The sequence below is a fragment of the Cynocephalus volans genome, chromosome 8 (assembly GCF_027409185.1).
Source record: "Cynocephalus volans isolate mCynVol1 chromosome 8, mCynVol1.pri, whole genome shotgun sequence".
Classification (NCBI taxonomy): Eukaryota; Metazoa; Chordata; class Mammalia; order Dermoptera; family Cynocephalidae; genus Cynocephalus; species Cynocephalus volans.
In genome coordinates this window covers 1146310-1162445 of record NC_084467.1, presented here as the reverse complement: position 1 = coordinate 1162445, position 16136 = coordinate 1146310, and the positions used below count along the sequence as shown (strand labels likewise).

At 58.1% G+C, this 16136-nt stretch overlaps 1 protein-coding gene across 1 annotated transcript in view; it reads right to left on the bottom strand.

Annotated features, from left to right (window-relative positions):
- SKI (SKI proto-oncogene) overlaps window positions 1-14854 on the bottom strand; it is a 70135-nt gene extending 55281 nt beyond the window's left edge. Inside the window, exon 1 of the mRNA XM_063106164.1 lies at window positions 13846-14854. Coding sequence (XP_062962234.1) covers window positions 13846-14814 — 969 coding nt within the window. The 5' untranslated portion in view covers window positions 14815-14854. The remainder of the gene's footprint in view (window positions 1-13845) is intronic.
- Window positions 14855-16136: the final 1282 nt, after the last annotated feature.

The following is a 16136-nucleotide window of genomic DNA, read 5'->3' as shown; positions in this document are numbered from 1 at the left end:
AAATTACAGAAAAGAGCACCAAAAATAACAAAATGGTCGATCCCACTAGGAAGCAAAGAAATACAACTCAATGTGACTTTCCACCTTCCAAACTAACAAAGCTATTCTAAATAACAGTACCTTAAGGAGGTGGGAAAATGGGTAGCTTCTTTACAGTTCTGTGGGTGTGTAAATTGGCACACCATTTAGAAAAAAATTTTGGTAACACGTAAAACCAACAGTCTTTGAATCGGCCCTGCCTCTTGGGGACCTCAGAGCGTACTACAGAAGTGACCAGAACGTGCACAAAGATTTAAGCACAAACATGGTCAGCCCACATGATTTAAGATGCAAAAGAAATCCATCCAGGCATAAGTTGTGTCTGTGTGAGTGCGCATCCAATGTAAACAAACGGAAGGGTGACAAGCAGGCATCCCTCTGACCTGCCAGATCTGCAAGAAACTCACCACGCCCGGCGTCACATGACAAAGGGGAAGGCAGGACAGGGACATTTCAGAAGACAGCCTGGTGTGATCTATGCACCCTCTGATGAAGCCATTTTACTCCTAGGCCCGTGGTCCACATACACATACAGCTCGTGCACACGCATGCACCAAGACGTACCCAACAACCCTCTACACACTTATCCTGAGGCACCCACACCAGAAGCCCAAATATCCACCAACACAAGAACAGCGATGCAGCAAATCCACACAGCAGTGACAGGGATCCAGCCAGACTGACGAGAGCACCGAGTGAGAGGGCCCTGCGCAGACAAGCACCAATGACTGGGGATCCTGGGATACAGCTTGGCGACCACCCTGTTGCCCCACAGGGCAGACATAGGGAGGGGAGGCGCCTGGGATGGAGATCCTGCAGGGCCACAGGAAAACAGGAACAGGGGTATGCTGCCTCTCTTAACAGGGCAGGGACGAAGCAGCTGGTCTGCAGAGTACATGACATTTCCTGCTGGTGCATGTTGCGCAAGGAAGCTCCTGTGGTGCACGTGTGTTAAGACAAGCCCTGAAGCATCACTTGCGGTAACAAAAAATAGCATATGCCCTAGACATTAGAGAAACTCCAGAACGCTCAACACCAGCAAACACTCGGAAATACCATGTGGACAGCCGAAGGCAGCACCCAGCGCCACTGATACCCCAAAAGACAGGAAGCAGGAAGGACAGGCACCGAACAGCATACCGCATCCACCTGCAGTAACCAAGAACATCACCCGCGCTACATCTCCATTTTTCTCTCACAGCCTTCTGTACCACTTGAATGTTGTCACCATGTGCTATTTTAGCTTATCTCCTGAAAGAAAGAACAATATTCCTACAGAAAACCTAGCAAGAGAGGAAAATACTTTCAATATTGCACTCAGGGGAAAGGCAGACTGTAAGACGGTGTATGTAAGGGAAAACCCAGTCAAGAAAAACACTTCCAGTCGGTGTGGTGGAGATTAAGGTGAGGGCAGTACCACAGGGACTGGCTACTCTACTCTGCCCTTTTCTCTACCATTTGAGGATCCTTCAGCGAACCATGTGCCAACTGCTTTTCTGATGACACGTGTACAGGGAAAAGCTCATACATTCACAAGGGCTCACCACTTCCACTTCCAGAGATCCTGGTGGGTGCTGGTGGGTGCTGGTGGCTGCGCTGATGGGCATACCTGGCCCCAACTCTAGGAGAGGAGGCTGTCCCTCCACAAGGGGGAGAATCTGGCTCCAAGGCCAGCAGATATGACGACCACACTCTGCCCTCTCACTCCCCTGCTGCCTCTCAACAAGAAAAATTGTCACCTCTGCCATGTTCAGGACAGCACTTAGGACTGTCCATACAAGCCAGACCATCACAGCACCACACACACACACACACACACAGAGGCAGACAAGCACACAGACACACTCATAAATGTGTGAATGAAGACATGCATGCACACAGAAATGTGCACACGGACACATGCACACACAGCCACACGCACATACACACAGACATGCGCACACAGACACAAGTACACACATACATAGACATGCACAGACACACAGAGAGACATACATGTGCACACACATGCACAAACACATGTGATGCAGGCACATGTGCACACAGACATAAGTACACACATACATACACAGGCAGACATGCACACAGACACACACATGCACAAAAGCACGAGTGAATGTACACATATGCACAGAGATGTGCACACTGACACAAGTACACACACAGGCAGGTGCACACACACAGACACACAAGTACACACATGAATGCAGACATACATGCACACAGATATGTGCAAACAAGTACACACACATATACACAGGCAGACACACACAAACATGCACACACATACACATGCAAACGTGAATGCAGACATACATGCACACAGACATGTACACACAGATAAAAGTACACACATACATGCACAGGCAAGTACTCACAGACATGCATACAGACACATGCACACAGAGACACACACAGACATGCACAAAGATGCATACACAGTAGATCCATCAACCACACACGATGGTGTCCCTGGATTCTGAAAAGCAGTAGCATAAACCCTTTCTGAGACAGCAGGGACCTGAACACAAGCTGTTGCTAAGGAATTCCACTCATGTTGTCAGGCATCTTAATGGCGTCATGGTTATGATATTTTCCAATTCCATATCTGTTAACATAGATATTAAAACACTTAAATATGAAATCAGATGATGCCTGGGATTTGCTTTAAAAAACTAGTCCCTTTTCAAAAAAAAAAAAAAAAAAAAGGGAGGAAGACAGATGAAACAAATTAGCAAGAGTGCTGATAACTGTGGAACTGGGTACATGGGGCGCACTAAGCTAGTTTCTCTACTTTGGGGTAAGCTTGAAATCTTCCACATAAAACTGTTTTTATAAGTGCACGGACAAGTTCAAGACCCACAGTCACAAAGACAGTGAACGGAAACGTTCCCTACCAGCCTGTGGGGAAGTGCGGGGAGTGGAGAGGGACCTGGCCAGCCCTGCCTCTCCAGACTCACAGCCTCCTGGTCTTCTGCTCCCACGAGCTTTGAAGTCGCAGCAGAAAACAGAGAGGCCAGGTGTGCAGCATAGCCACAGAGCTCTGCAGAGCCCTCCTGAGGCCCTGCATGGGACCCTGGGGTGGCCAGGCACCACAGGGTCCAGGCCGTAAGGCCGCACTGCAGCCCCAGGCGATGAGGCCAGGGCAGAGCTGCCCTTGCAGGGGGCAGAAAGAGAGCTGTAGTGGCAGGGCTGGCACGCACACATGGGCAGCCTCCACCCTGGCTTCAAACGTTTCCAGGGAAATAGTTGTGGTTCACTCCTGCCTTTTACCTGACCATGGAAACAAGATGCCACACTCCTCCCCCACGATGCGGAGTCTCACTGCCGCTCCTCAGGTGGGCTACAGCTGCGGGGGGAGCCGTCAGGGCAGCCTCGCATCCCACGGCCCCAAGTGTACTTTTACTACTGCGCAGTCCCGTCAGGCTGAAGAGGGCTTTACATCTTAAAATCCACTTGGTTTCTTTTACTGTGGATCTCAGTGGCCCAGGAAGCCCTGCCTGGGGGAGCAGCCTGTGAGTTCGTCCCTGCAGCCACCACCTGCATGTCGGCCTAGGCAGGTGAGCAAAGCGGCCGCCCCCCTGCAGCTCTTCACCTGCCATTTGCTTTTGAAAATTTAGTGTCGCAAACACATTCCCATCTAGCCAGCCAAGCCAACTATGCCCAAGTTTCTCAAGGCTATTCGGAAAGGCGCAGATGGGACCTCCCCCCAGGACATGAGCACGCTCTGGGCGCCGCCCCTCCCCCACTGCTCCAGGCCCTTGCCCTCCCTCCCTCCCTCTGCTTCTCCGCCTGTGTGTGCCGTTACACACCCTCATGGCCATTTCACCCTAAGGCCAAGATCCCAGAAGGCTGGGCTGGACAAACAGGGCGGAACTCCAGGAACAGCGGTCCACCTCATGGGGCTACCCTGCTGGGTCCTAGGCTGCTTTCCTATGCCCCCGGGGAGCATGCCTCATAGAGAAAAGGAGGGCACAGGACGTCACAGACATGCCTGAGAGAAAACAGATCCAGTCCTCATTCAGAGCCGAGTAAGTCACCAAATAAATCACAACTCAAATAAAAATGTTTAAATTGTTAAAAACCTGTCTATACTAGAGACATCAAGCTCAATCAGGCAAGTAAACGTGGGGCACTAAAAATCATACACGACCCCCTGCCCCACAGAGGAGACAGCTTTAAGAACAACAGGCAAATTAAAGCATATTCTGAATCCAGCTGAAAGAACAATTTGCACCAACCTCCTGTCCACACTGGGACATCCTGGCAGAGAGGGCAGGGGCCCAGCCAGTGGTTGAAAAGGGCACCAGTGGGCAGAGCCTGGACACAGGCAGGTCTTACCCAACCCCAGTGCTGTGGAAACTGCCTCTGGTTCAAGGCAACAGGGACAAAGGCTCTCAGTGATCAGGAAAGAAACTTCGAGATCAGGAATTCTCACCTCTCAAAAACTAAACCGTGAACCCCCAAGGCAGTGCAAACAAACATCCAGCCACAACAGCAGGCCTCAGGGACCCCAGGGGCGTGCCCGTGCCCACCCGTGTAGGTCCCCCAGCCTGAGCTCTGTGACTGCTGGCCCTGGGGGACCCCAGGGGCCCCACCTTCCTGACTCCTCTGCAGGTCTCCCGACCCTGGGGCAAGGCACTGCCAGTAGCTGCCCAGATCCAACCTGGGAGGAAAGTTCTGCATGTTCTCTATGCGGGGAGCCCAAGACCCCCACCAGCAAGCCCCCCCACCAGCCTGTGCGCGGGAAAACACAGATCGCAGCTTAACTCAGAGAACCGCCACAAGGCAGCCCACAGGGCTCACCTTGTTTTCACAGTTTAAAAAGCTTTATAAATTGAGACAAAATCCACGAGGGTCAGGCAAGCTAGGCGACACTTTTCGCATACAAGAATGTTTAAAAAAAAAAAAAATCACAGTTTTGATAGTTCTGCAAAAAAAAACTTAGCAAATTTACAACAAAACTGTCAAGTAATTAAGGCAAGGCACTTCACACATGAACTTAAACTGCTAATTAAAATCCCCTCGCTTAATTGACTACATTTGCATATCATTCAACTTGGGAGTATAATTTTTTTTAATGGTTTGGGCAACACAGGTTGTAACTCCGAGAAGGGGAGGCAGCAGGTGAGGCAGAGCAAGGATGGGGCCAACAGTGCCTCGGGCCCTACGCAGCGGCCCTGGGTCCCCACCTCCCAAGTGTCCAGTTACACCAGCGTGGAGGTCCTGGGCATCTTCCACCCAAGCCCCCTCCCCAGAAAGGCTGATTAGCCTGGGGTGGGCTCTGCAAAGCCTCCACCCCCACCTAGGTACATAGGATGCCCCAGCAGGGCACACCTTTGGAGGGAGAGAGGAAGGGGAGACAGCAGGACCCCCTGCAGCCTCATTGGCACAGAGACCTTGCTGCAGCCCTGAATGCTGACAGCACAGGTTCCAGGCGTGACCCTCTTTTGGTTACTGCTGGTCCAGGGGGATGCATGGAAGCAAACACAGGGGGCTTCAGGAGATGCACAAAATGCGCCACGTGTGGTCGCGTGTGCTACCCACAGCTTCTGCAGGGGGCCAGGCTGCCCCCACCCTGTCGGGCAACTCCCCCTCCCACTCAGGCCAGGGGTCAGAGTCCAGACCCAATGCTCACAGTTAGCTTCCACAAACGAGCATGAGTCCCTCACTCTGGCACCCTGGCTCTCGCCACTTCTGCAGAGGGGAGCTGTGGGGCTGGACGTGCCACGGACCAAGGAGCACCACCCTCGGGTGTCAGGGCTGGGCAGGGAAGGGGAAGCCCAGGGGCACAACCAGTGCTGGGGCACAGGAGATGGGCTGGGGCACAGGAGATGGGCAGGGCCACGAACCGGTGAGGGTGGCACGGGGAACAGCACGTCCAGGACACGGACAGAGGCCCAACACGGTCCAGTCAGCTGGGACCCACGAGAACTGTTAGAGCCAGAGAGCCAAGGGTGGGCTGTAAGCAGCAGGCCAGCAACGGTGCCCGCCCACTGCCATGCTGAGGAGCCTCGGGCTGTGGGATCACTGACAGGAGTGCAAGAACAAACTGCTGTCTGAGAAAGGCTCAGGCTCTCTGGATGAGGAGGATCAGGCGCAATTCCTTGCAAGCCTCCCAGGCCGAGCCGCCCTGACTCTGCAGCAGCCCCACCAGGCAGCCCCAGCACAGTGCCCCGCACAGAGAAACCCCTGACCCCAGCACACACGGGACGCCCGCTGGGAAAGTCGAGCCTACGACATAATAAAAATCAGCCTCCCGATGCCATGTGACTTATTAAATAACTCATCCCAGGCAGGGTAGGACAGGCCCACCTTCAACCTGCTGGAGGCCTCAGCTCTGACGGCCTCATGGATGAGCTGCTCTCCACATTCCAGAGGACAGAGTCTCGCCTCCACCCCAAGAAGGGACTCCCCTCCACAACATGGTGCAGAGGACCCAACTGGCCTTATTTCTAGAAACAGAAACCAAGAACTTCTCTGTTTATAGGCAAAGACACACACAAAGACGTTTCCATGTCACTTTCAGTGCAGAATCCACATAAAGACTCTGAGAGCAACTGTCCAATCATCAGCCTTTTCCGAACAGCTGCACTGGCAGTTCGCGGCCCCCGCAGCCCCAAGCAGGGTGAGGGGGTCTGCAGGCCCGAGGCCACTTCTTGTCCTAATCGCTTACAGAGTTACTTGTGGGCAGAAGAAAACAGTATAATTAGCAAAAACACCTAACTGCTAGCTGTACAGGTTTTTTCTCGTAAGCACAGAAGTGAGCTGACATCAAAGGAGACCCTGGGCAGTGTGAAGCGGCACCCAGACAGCCACGGCTGAGGAGCCATGGTACCACGAGGAGTGTGGCCAGAGCGACAGTGAGCAGGCACGCTGGACACCACCCTCACCCACAGCCCCACTGAGCTCCCTGCCAGCTGGCCCCTCAGCGGCCCCAGCACCAGAGCACAGCAGAGCTGCTGTCCCACCAGTCACTCCCACGTGCAGACCAGGGGCCGAATCAGGAAGGGGAAGGACCGAAAAGAGCCCAGTTAGTGCCCTAGGCCCTCGGACCAGCTGCACTCCACCCACCTGCCTGCCAGTCTCCACAGGGACGCCCTCACCTCCACTGGGCCCTGGCGTGAAGCCTCAGCTCCACTAACTCTCAGGATAGTGAACAATCCTCTGTTTCGGGGTCAAGTTCCCTCACCGGGAGCCACCTCCCCACCACCCATGTCCACCTGAGGCCACCAGCTTGAGCCACCACGTTCCCCTGAAAGCAGCACACTGGGACCTGCTGGAAGCCCACTTCTAGCAAGAGCTGCTTCTTTCAAAGCAGCAGCCGACCGTCCAACAGAAGCCGCAGGTGCAGCGACAGCCGTCACAGAGGCTCGGCCAGGCAGTGCCAGGAGCTGGAAGAACACGGGCATTCAATCCAAGCCACAGGTAACATTCCAGCACTTTCTGAGCACTCCAATGTGGAACCAGGGTAGAATTGTCCCCAAGTCAGATCTGAGTGAACCGCTTTCTTCAAAACCTAAAATGGGGTGAGGAAAGAATGCCACCTAAGGGGGAACTCAATGCCACTCCTGAAAGAGCTTCCCAGCTTCCTTCTCCTAGCCAGGGAAGAGAGCTGCCAGCAGCCCTGACGGTGGGCGATTCTGCGCTTCCGCTAAGTCATTCGATGAGTATTTATTTCAACCCTGGAACTGGAGACCCAGTCGTGACCAAGCCCCCCCACCCAGCCCCATGAAGCCAACAATACAACCCCACACACGCCCCCCAAGGCCAGCATGACCAGGCCTCCCACAGCCAAGATGGCCTGGGCTAGGTGTGCAAGCCATAAGCCACAGATGAACTTCCCAAATTATTACCTGTAGCTGCAAAAGCATGAAGTTACAACATTCTCTACACCTTTATAAGTCAAAAAAGTAAAATCAAAGAAGACACAAATGCCAAGTAGCAAAAGAGAATCTCAGATGTTTCCAAGGCTCATGCCAAGACCCCTGTTGAAGCTCCCTTTACCTGTGTCCACCCAAACAAAAGACAGGAGTACTCAAAAGAACAGGAATTTCAAGCAAAGACCAAAGCAGCACCAGGACACATGCTGCAGGTTACAGGTGCCGGGTGCCACCAAGTCTCCTGAGGGTGTGAACAGCATGGGTGCTGTGTCCACCCTGGGCCTTCTCCTAGGTTTTACTACTGTCACCCACAAGTCTCACCGAAAATTCACACTCAAGTCTTGGTCCTTCATTTCAGTAAGTAAGCAGATGCAAGTGGTGATGAGCCTGGAGCTGGGGGACCCCCAGGCCCCGTCCCCCAGCGAGGCCTCCTGGAAAAGCATCAGGTTCTGTGCAATGTAGCAAACAAACAGGCTCTGGAAAGCACAGCTCTTCAGGAACTGTCTCCGTATTCACAAAAAAGCAGCACTAAGAGCTATCGCTTATTACACCCCTGCCCCCAGGACGTGCCAAGTGCTTCCTGAGGGTGACCTGAGTTACCCACAACACAGAGCAAGGAGAAAGGTGGCCAGAGCAGCACCCAGTCACCAGAGGAGGAACCAAGCTTCCCTGAGGTCAGGTGCAAAGGTGAGGGTAGACCTCGGCCAGGCTTGCACAGGCAATAAAGTGTCCCCAGGGACATGACGGGTGATGGCCAGGGTTGGAAGGAGCCCCCACCCGACAACTACCCCCAGCAGCAGTTGGGAGGGAGGCGTGAAGGTGAAAAGCTAGGCCTGTCTCCAGTCGTTCCCCAGCTCCACGAGCCCCAGTGATGAGAGGATGAGGAAGAGCGGGACATTCTTCTTTCTCAGCTGTCCCAGATCTTAAAGAAATAACTCAGCCTCTGTATTTTGACTCAAAACAAAAAAACTTTTAAAAAACATTTCAGTTGAAACTTGCATAATCCTTCTAGTGGAGAAATCCTCCCTAAACTTTCGCAATCCTTAGAAAGAGACACATTGCCACAGAAAGCCCAGCCGCCAGGCTGTGGACACCTCCTGCCAGACAGCCGGGGTGCAGGCCCCGGACCCGCTGCCGCCTCCCCCCAGGGCCCCCCTGGGTGCAGGGCTCAACCGGGGCTGAGGCTGCCCCCTACACCCGGCTCCGGGGTGGGGCTCGGCTCACACTTCACCCAGACTTCCTCACGCGCCACATCCTGTCTGTCTCGCCGACGTTTCAGACAGACATTACACAAACTGGCTGCAGGGAGGTGGAGAAACAGATGCCGCAGAGTCAGCAACCTTACTCTACAAAGCCCCATGCTGACTGTGGCACCCAAGGAGCAGCAGGGGAGCTACTCAGTGATCCTGCTGCCCCCAGAAGGCAAGGCACCCAGCCCAGATCCCAGGGGATCCTGGAAACCAGCAGGACAGTCAGACGGATGGGGCAATGGGCCGTGCCCAGAGAACGAGCTGTGTGAGGCTCTGCACCCAGCAGAGGCCAGCCAAGGGCACAGGCGGGGCAGGCAGGGCCCCCAGCCCCCCTCACTGCAGGACTGGCTCTGGCCGCAGGCAGAAGCTAGAGCTAGCTCTCAGGCCACCGTATCCCCCGTTTGGAAAGAACCCACCAGCCTTTGTGCTGCAGCCCTTGCCCTGGTGATCAGACCAGACTCGCAGACCCCATCCTTGTGCACGGGCCTGGGGGCTCGTCCAGGAGCCAGACTGCAGAGCATCACTGAGAAGGCAGCCTGCTCTCTGAGCCAAGCATCAGGAGCTGGGAAATCAGCGCTGCACCCCACGAAAACCTGCAGCAAAACACCCTCACAGTAAATACACTTCTCCAAAAGGAGGCCAGAGGCAAAGGGACAGCCCGCCCTCTGAAGCACCCCCCAGACCTGGGAACGTCTGCCGCCACACCAAAGAGGGGTCCTGGAAGAAGCAGGCCATTTCCAGCAATTCCCAGTTCCCAGTACCACCCCTTCCTGTAGGAATTTCAGCTTAAAAGAACAAAATACAACTTACTCAGAGCGGGCTCCTGGGTCCAGAACTCTTTCCTGGACTCTGCACCTAAAAGCTTCAGTCATTCAACACTCTCTTCAAGACTCTATACTCACTGAGGCTGGCCAGAAAAAGTTACCAAGTGTCAGGAACTCAGACAACCCACACCGCCATGCCTGCCGCGCACGGCTCCATACACCACGGACTGACATTGGTCGTACACACGAGCAAGTCTAACAAAGACCCCTCGAAGACCTCAGGCGTCTGGAGACAGGTGAAATAATGTAACAACAGAAATTCTTCACTCAGGAGGACATTCAAAACCATACACAGTAGTTAGGAGCCTGTTTCTCAAACACAGAAGCAGTGGACCCTGCTCTGGCCGAGGGAGGCACCGTGCCACCTTGTTGTCAGCCTGAAAGGAAGTGCTTGACTACCCAGCGAGATGCCCCGTGGGACAAGAAGCTGTGTCCCAGGCAGCGGGCCAAGCGGCAGCTCATACTGCCACCATTTGTCTACTTTTCTGACTGACAGCAATCTATGCCAATGAAAAGATTTAGTCCAATTTCGTGCAACAGCCATCAGACAACCCAAGAGAAAGGGACAAAGTTGACCAGGCCAAAGGAAAGGGAAGGATGGCGCAGTAAAGGCTCCTGTCTCTTTGCCATGTGTTCCAAGCAGCAATGACCCGTACAGACCCCACCTGTGACACTCAACACATTAAACACCCAAGATCAATAAAACATTAGTCCCCAGTTTACACATGAGGAAACTGAGGCACAGAGAAGCTAGGCAACTCACTCAAGGTCACACAGCAAGGGACAGAATGGAAATGTGAGACCAAACCCCCAGGTTCCAGAGCTGGGCTGGCTCACTGCAGGATACCCCCCAATGACAACAGCCATAGGAATCCCTAAGAGGTGACTTGTGGCGCTCCCAGGTAGCACACATGGTCATCCAAGCTACACCAGCAGGAAGCCGGGACAGCAGTGAACACTTCCTCTGAGCCCCCTATGACATTAGGGAGACACGACCAAGGAAGACTGCCAACCCCTCACACTGTCACAGCACCACTGACATGCCAGGCCTCGGGCACAGCCTCCTACCTACACAGGGCCTCCCAAGAGCTCAAAGCTGGAGCCCTGCCTCCCACCCGGTTCCACACTGGGATGACCACAGGAACCACAACCACACCACAACCAGGCCCGCCCGCAAAGGAGGGCAGGCAGAGGTAATCAGGGTTCCAGAGAAACTGGGAAAATCACCGAGTCCACCCTAGCAGGAGACCCGGCCCACACCTCGCCTCGCACAAACACCCAGAAGGCTCACTCCCGCTCAGCAGAGCCCAAAGGCCTGCTGGAAGCAGCGTCCCCTGCAAAGAGAGTTCCAGTACATTTTTTGATCCTTCTGCCCTCATCCTCCATAGATCAAAAATATTAAAATAAGCTACAAAGGAAGTGAAGAAATCAAAACATATCCCATCAAGCTGTCAAGAGGCAACTAGGAGGAGCCGAAGGAGATCAGCAGTGGGGCTACGGGTGGGGCTCGGGGGGTCTTCCCAGGCCACTCCTCCTAGGACCAGTGGGGTCTGGGCAGCCATGGGTCCACGCCCACCTTGAGAGAGCCACCCCCTTCTCACATGGTGCCCGTGGCGTGTACACAGACAAGCACACTGCTGTCCAGGGAGATTTAAAGGGGACCGCGCAGTTCAGAACTCCCAATGGCATGGTCACTGAGCAAGGCGAGCCCAGCCGCTGCACCACCGAGAACTTAAAGAGAGGCGAGGCTGGGAGCCCGAGGACCCCACAAGGAGGGGACAGTGGCCCTCTGGTCCCTCCTCAGGAAAGCATGCAGGAGCTGGCAAATGTGCAGGGACCCAGTCCACGCCACCATTGTGAGGGCAGGGCTGGGACTGCCACTCAGACATGGACACCCCAGTCACTCACACTCACCACTCAGGGAATGTCTTTTTAATCAGTAAACTGGACTTCAGAGCAGTGCTAAAGAAGGCACTGAGAGAGAAAAGCCTCTCCAAACAGTCTGCCAAGATGACCCAAGTGGAAGCCTGGCCTGTCTCTAGGACCACAGCTTGGGGACATCCTGCCTTCCCCTCAAGGGGCACCTGGGCCGCAAGCTCTGGCCAGGCCTGCCCTGAGCCTGAGGACCCCTCACCCAGAACCACAGGGCCTGCTGCAAGGGAGGGAGAGGCCAGTCCTGGGCTCCACTCTACAGCAGCTGTGACAAAAAGGCCCTGCTGGCCACTCCACCAGGCCCCTGCAAAGCCCAGGAAGACAAAAAGACCACAAACACACACATGACCCAGACTTGGACAAAAACAAGACACACCCTGCTCAGACAAGATCCCCCGTTCAACACGCTGGAGATCGGTAACATGAACGTTTCCCAGCAGCTCGGGCCTCGCCGATGACCAGCGCCACGGTCCACCTGGGCTCACCACAGTCCCTGAGGAGCACACTGCTGGCTTCCTCAGGCCACAGGAGTTGGCAAGGGTATGGGCACCCCGAACAGAAAGGCCCTCAGCTCACTGGGAGCACCCATCGTGTCCACCAAAACCACCTCCCCACCTGAAAGAAATGGCCACCAGCATCCTCACCCATCCCCCATGGGTCTGCACACAGTGGCCACTAGGGCACTGGCCTAGTCCGGGACAGAAACACCACTGCACACACAGACATGCACACATGCATGCGGCCCCCTCCAAGCAGAGGCAACAGTCCCTCGCTTCCACAGCCCCTCCTCCCACAACTCTGACACTCCGCTGGAGGGGCGCCCAGAGAAAACCAGGCTGGAGCATCTATTCACAGATTTAGAAAAAAAAAAAGTTTGATGCAATAGCTGAATTAATTAGGCCTCCCAAGAATAGCTGAGCCAATGCAGCACTGTGTGTGTGCAATTTAATAAACCTGGACATGTAAAAGAAAAGTTACAAATACTTTTGGGGGGTGCGTGCAACGGAAAGTCCCTCAGGACCCCCAGTGACCGGTTTCAGCATCTAATGGGCCACAAGCTGCCCAAGCCAGATCCCACAGATCCTCCGCCTGGCAAACAACAGAGCCACGGCCAGGACCCTTCCACTCGGCACCCTTTTGCATTTCGGAAAGGCAGAGAAGGAAACGGGCAAGTCCAAAACAAATCGCAGGCGCCAGTAACTCCAACACTGCCCGCTGACCAGGCCCCAAGCTGGGAGCCCAGTGGCCCTCGCCCTCAACTCCACCCAGGGACTCTGGGACTTGCTCCCTGGCAGGCCCAGGGCTGGAGTCACCAAGTCTCGGCCCCCTGCCACTGCAGCCCGGACACCTGGCTTCATTTTTGTGTCTGTGTCCCAAGACTTCAAGGCACAAACAGGGAAACAAAACCAGGCCCCGCCTTGCCAAAGCTGTCTCCTGGGGACCAAGGGCAAGCATCCCTCTGTCTGCAATCTGGGAGGCTTCCGGGGTGAGGGAACAACCTTCACCCCAAACCCATCTGGACACCCCAAAGAAGACCTGGACTGTGGCTCGAGGCCTGGGTCCAGCCGGGTCTAACTTCCCGAGTATGAGGCAGGCTTCTCTCTCGTGCGCCCTCCTGGCCTATCCGAGCAATGGCTGTGGGCCTCAGGGGGGCTTTTCCACCCACCAGGCCAGGCCTCCAGCCCCTACGCAGGCTTGTCATGGTGGTCAGGCAAGAGGGCCTTCCAACCAGGCCATCTGGCCCTGTTGATGGGGACACTGGTGCTGCCCTGAATCTCCTTAAAACAAAACCAAACCCTAAGACGTGGGGTAAGGCAGTAACGCAGGTCCCAGCCTTGGGAGACTGGAGCCCCTGGCCCAGGAGGGCCCCCCACACCGGGTGTGGCCTGCCCAGCTCCCAGGCCTGGGAACACTCACCCGGGGCACCCGCCGCTTGTACTTGTTGCCATAGTCGAACTTCTCCTTCACGTCGTCCAGGCAGCGACCCAGACGAGCCTGCTCCTCCTTGCCCGTGTAGTCCTGGCTCAGCAGGATGTAGGCCCGCCAGTTGGCCGAGTCGAAGCCCCAGTGGCAGGTCCGGTTCTCCAGGGCCTTGTGCGAGTGCACTACGAACTTGTGCGGCGGGTACATGAGGCGGCAGTCGAGGCACTGGATGCAGGCGGCGCTTGGGCTACTGTAGAGCTCGGGCACCAGCAGCCCCTTGCACTTGCCGAAGCACTCGTGGTACACGCGGACGCTGCGCTCGCTGAGCTCCAGGCCCAGCGCCAGGCTGGCGGCCAGCTCCTTCTTGCAGGGCGGCGGGTAGGCGCCGCCGTAGAGCAGCGCGTTGCACAGGCGCTCGGCGTCCGTCTTGGTGATGAGCCCGCACGAGGGCGCCGAGAAGGGCAGGATGCCCATGACTTTGAGGATCTCCAGCTGGTCAGCCGTGCAGCGCGAGCAGTAGATGTGCAGCTCATCGCACACCGAGTTGATCTGCTGCAGTGAGAAGTCGCGCAGCACCGAGTTGAGGATCTGCGGCAGGCACAGGCGCTTCTCGCCGCCCACCACGAAGCACGAGATGGTCTCACCCTCCAGCACGGTCTCGCAGCGCTCGGTGGAGCGGTCGGACGGCATGAAGAAGGGCCCGGGCAGCACGGGCGGCGGCGGCTGGATGGCGGGCAGGTGCAGCACGGGCGGCGGCTCGGCGGCCGCGGGCACCGGCGCCGGCACCGCGGCCGCGCCCGCCTCCTTGGCGCTCTCCTTCTTGTAGGCCTCCTGCGCCCAGCGCGCCGAGAAGGCAGCCGGGCCGCCCAGCGAGCTCATGGAGCTTAGGTGGAACTGCTCCAGCGTCTTCTGCAGCCCCGGGTGCGGCTGGAAGCCGCCGCGGCCGCCCGCCGCCGCCTCCATGGTGCGCTCCGGTTCCCCGGGCCGCTCCCGCTCCCGCGCGCCCAGGCCCCCGCGGCCCCCGCCGCCGCCCCGCGCGCCCCGGCGGCGCCCGCGGCCCCGACCCCGGCCGCCCCCCGCCGCCGGCTCCCGGCCGATCACGGCCGCGGCCTCAGCCTCGCCCGGAGGCGCGAAGGGGAAGGCGGGCGGGGCGAAAGGGTCCCGCCGCTGGAGCCCGCCGCCGCCCGGGCCCGGCCCCACATCCACGCGCCCCGCGCCGCGCCCGCCGCCCGGGCCCCCCGCGCGCCCCCCGCGCGCCCCCCGGGCTCTAGGCGCGGGGCATGCCCCTGCGCGCGCCGCCAACGCCAACGCCAACGCTCGCGGGCCCGGGGCTCGCGGGGGGCGCGCGGGCAGGTGCCGGCGCCGCGAGGCGCGAATCGCCGCGGCGGCCGAGGCCGAGGGGCCCGGGAGGAGCGGGGGCGCGGGCGCGGGGCCCGCCGGGCCGTCCTCGCGCGGCGCGCCGCCGCCGCCGCCGCCGCCGCCCCGCTCCTCCCACCGCGCGGCGCCCGCCCGGCTCGTCCCGGCGGCGCTGGCCGGCCGCGTCGCGCCCGCCGCCGGCCCCCGGCCCGCCCGCGCGCCCGCCGGCTCCGCGCCCGCCCGCCCGGCTTCCGGGGCGGCGGAGGCGCCTCTGGCCCGCGGCCCTCAGAGCGCGGCGGCGGCGCGGGGCTCGGCGCGCTAGGCGCACATCCTCCCGGCGGCTCGCTCCGGCTCGGACTGAGCGCCCGGCGCTGAGCTCACGCCGCCGCCGCGCCGCCCCGCCCCGCGCCCGCCCCGCCCCCGCGCTGTTTGTTGCCGCGCGTCCGCCTCAGCCCAGCGCCGGCCAAGAATGTGACCCGCTCCCGGCCCGGCTCTTCCAGCAGCGCGCGCTCCCCCGCCCAGGCTCGGCCCCGCTCGGCTCCTCTCGGCCCCGCTCGGCTCCGCTCGGCTCCGCTCGGCCCCGCTCGGCTTCTCTCGGCTCCTCTCGGCTCCTCTCGGCCCCGCCCGCCCGAAGGCCGCTTGGAGGAGGCGGCAGCTGCGGCGGCGGCGACCGGGGCCCACCTTCCGGCCGGGGCCGCTTCCTGCGCGGCTGGGAAGGCGCCCGTCCCGCCACCGCCGCCCAGGCCAGAAACCCATAGGGCCCCGCCACAACCGCAAACCAGCGGAGGGGCGGGCGGGGCGGTCAGCGCAGCCTCCGCCCCACGGCTCGGGGTCCCCGGGGTCGGGGCGCCCCGCACACGGGGGGGATTCCACACGTTAGGAGACAGACATCAGGCAGGTGACCTGGGACACCCCCACAGGACGCAGCG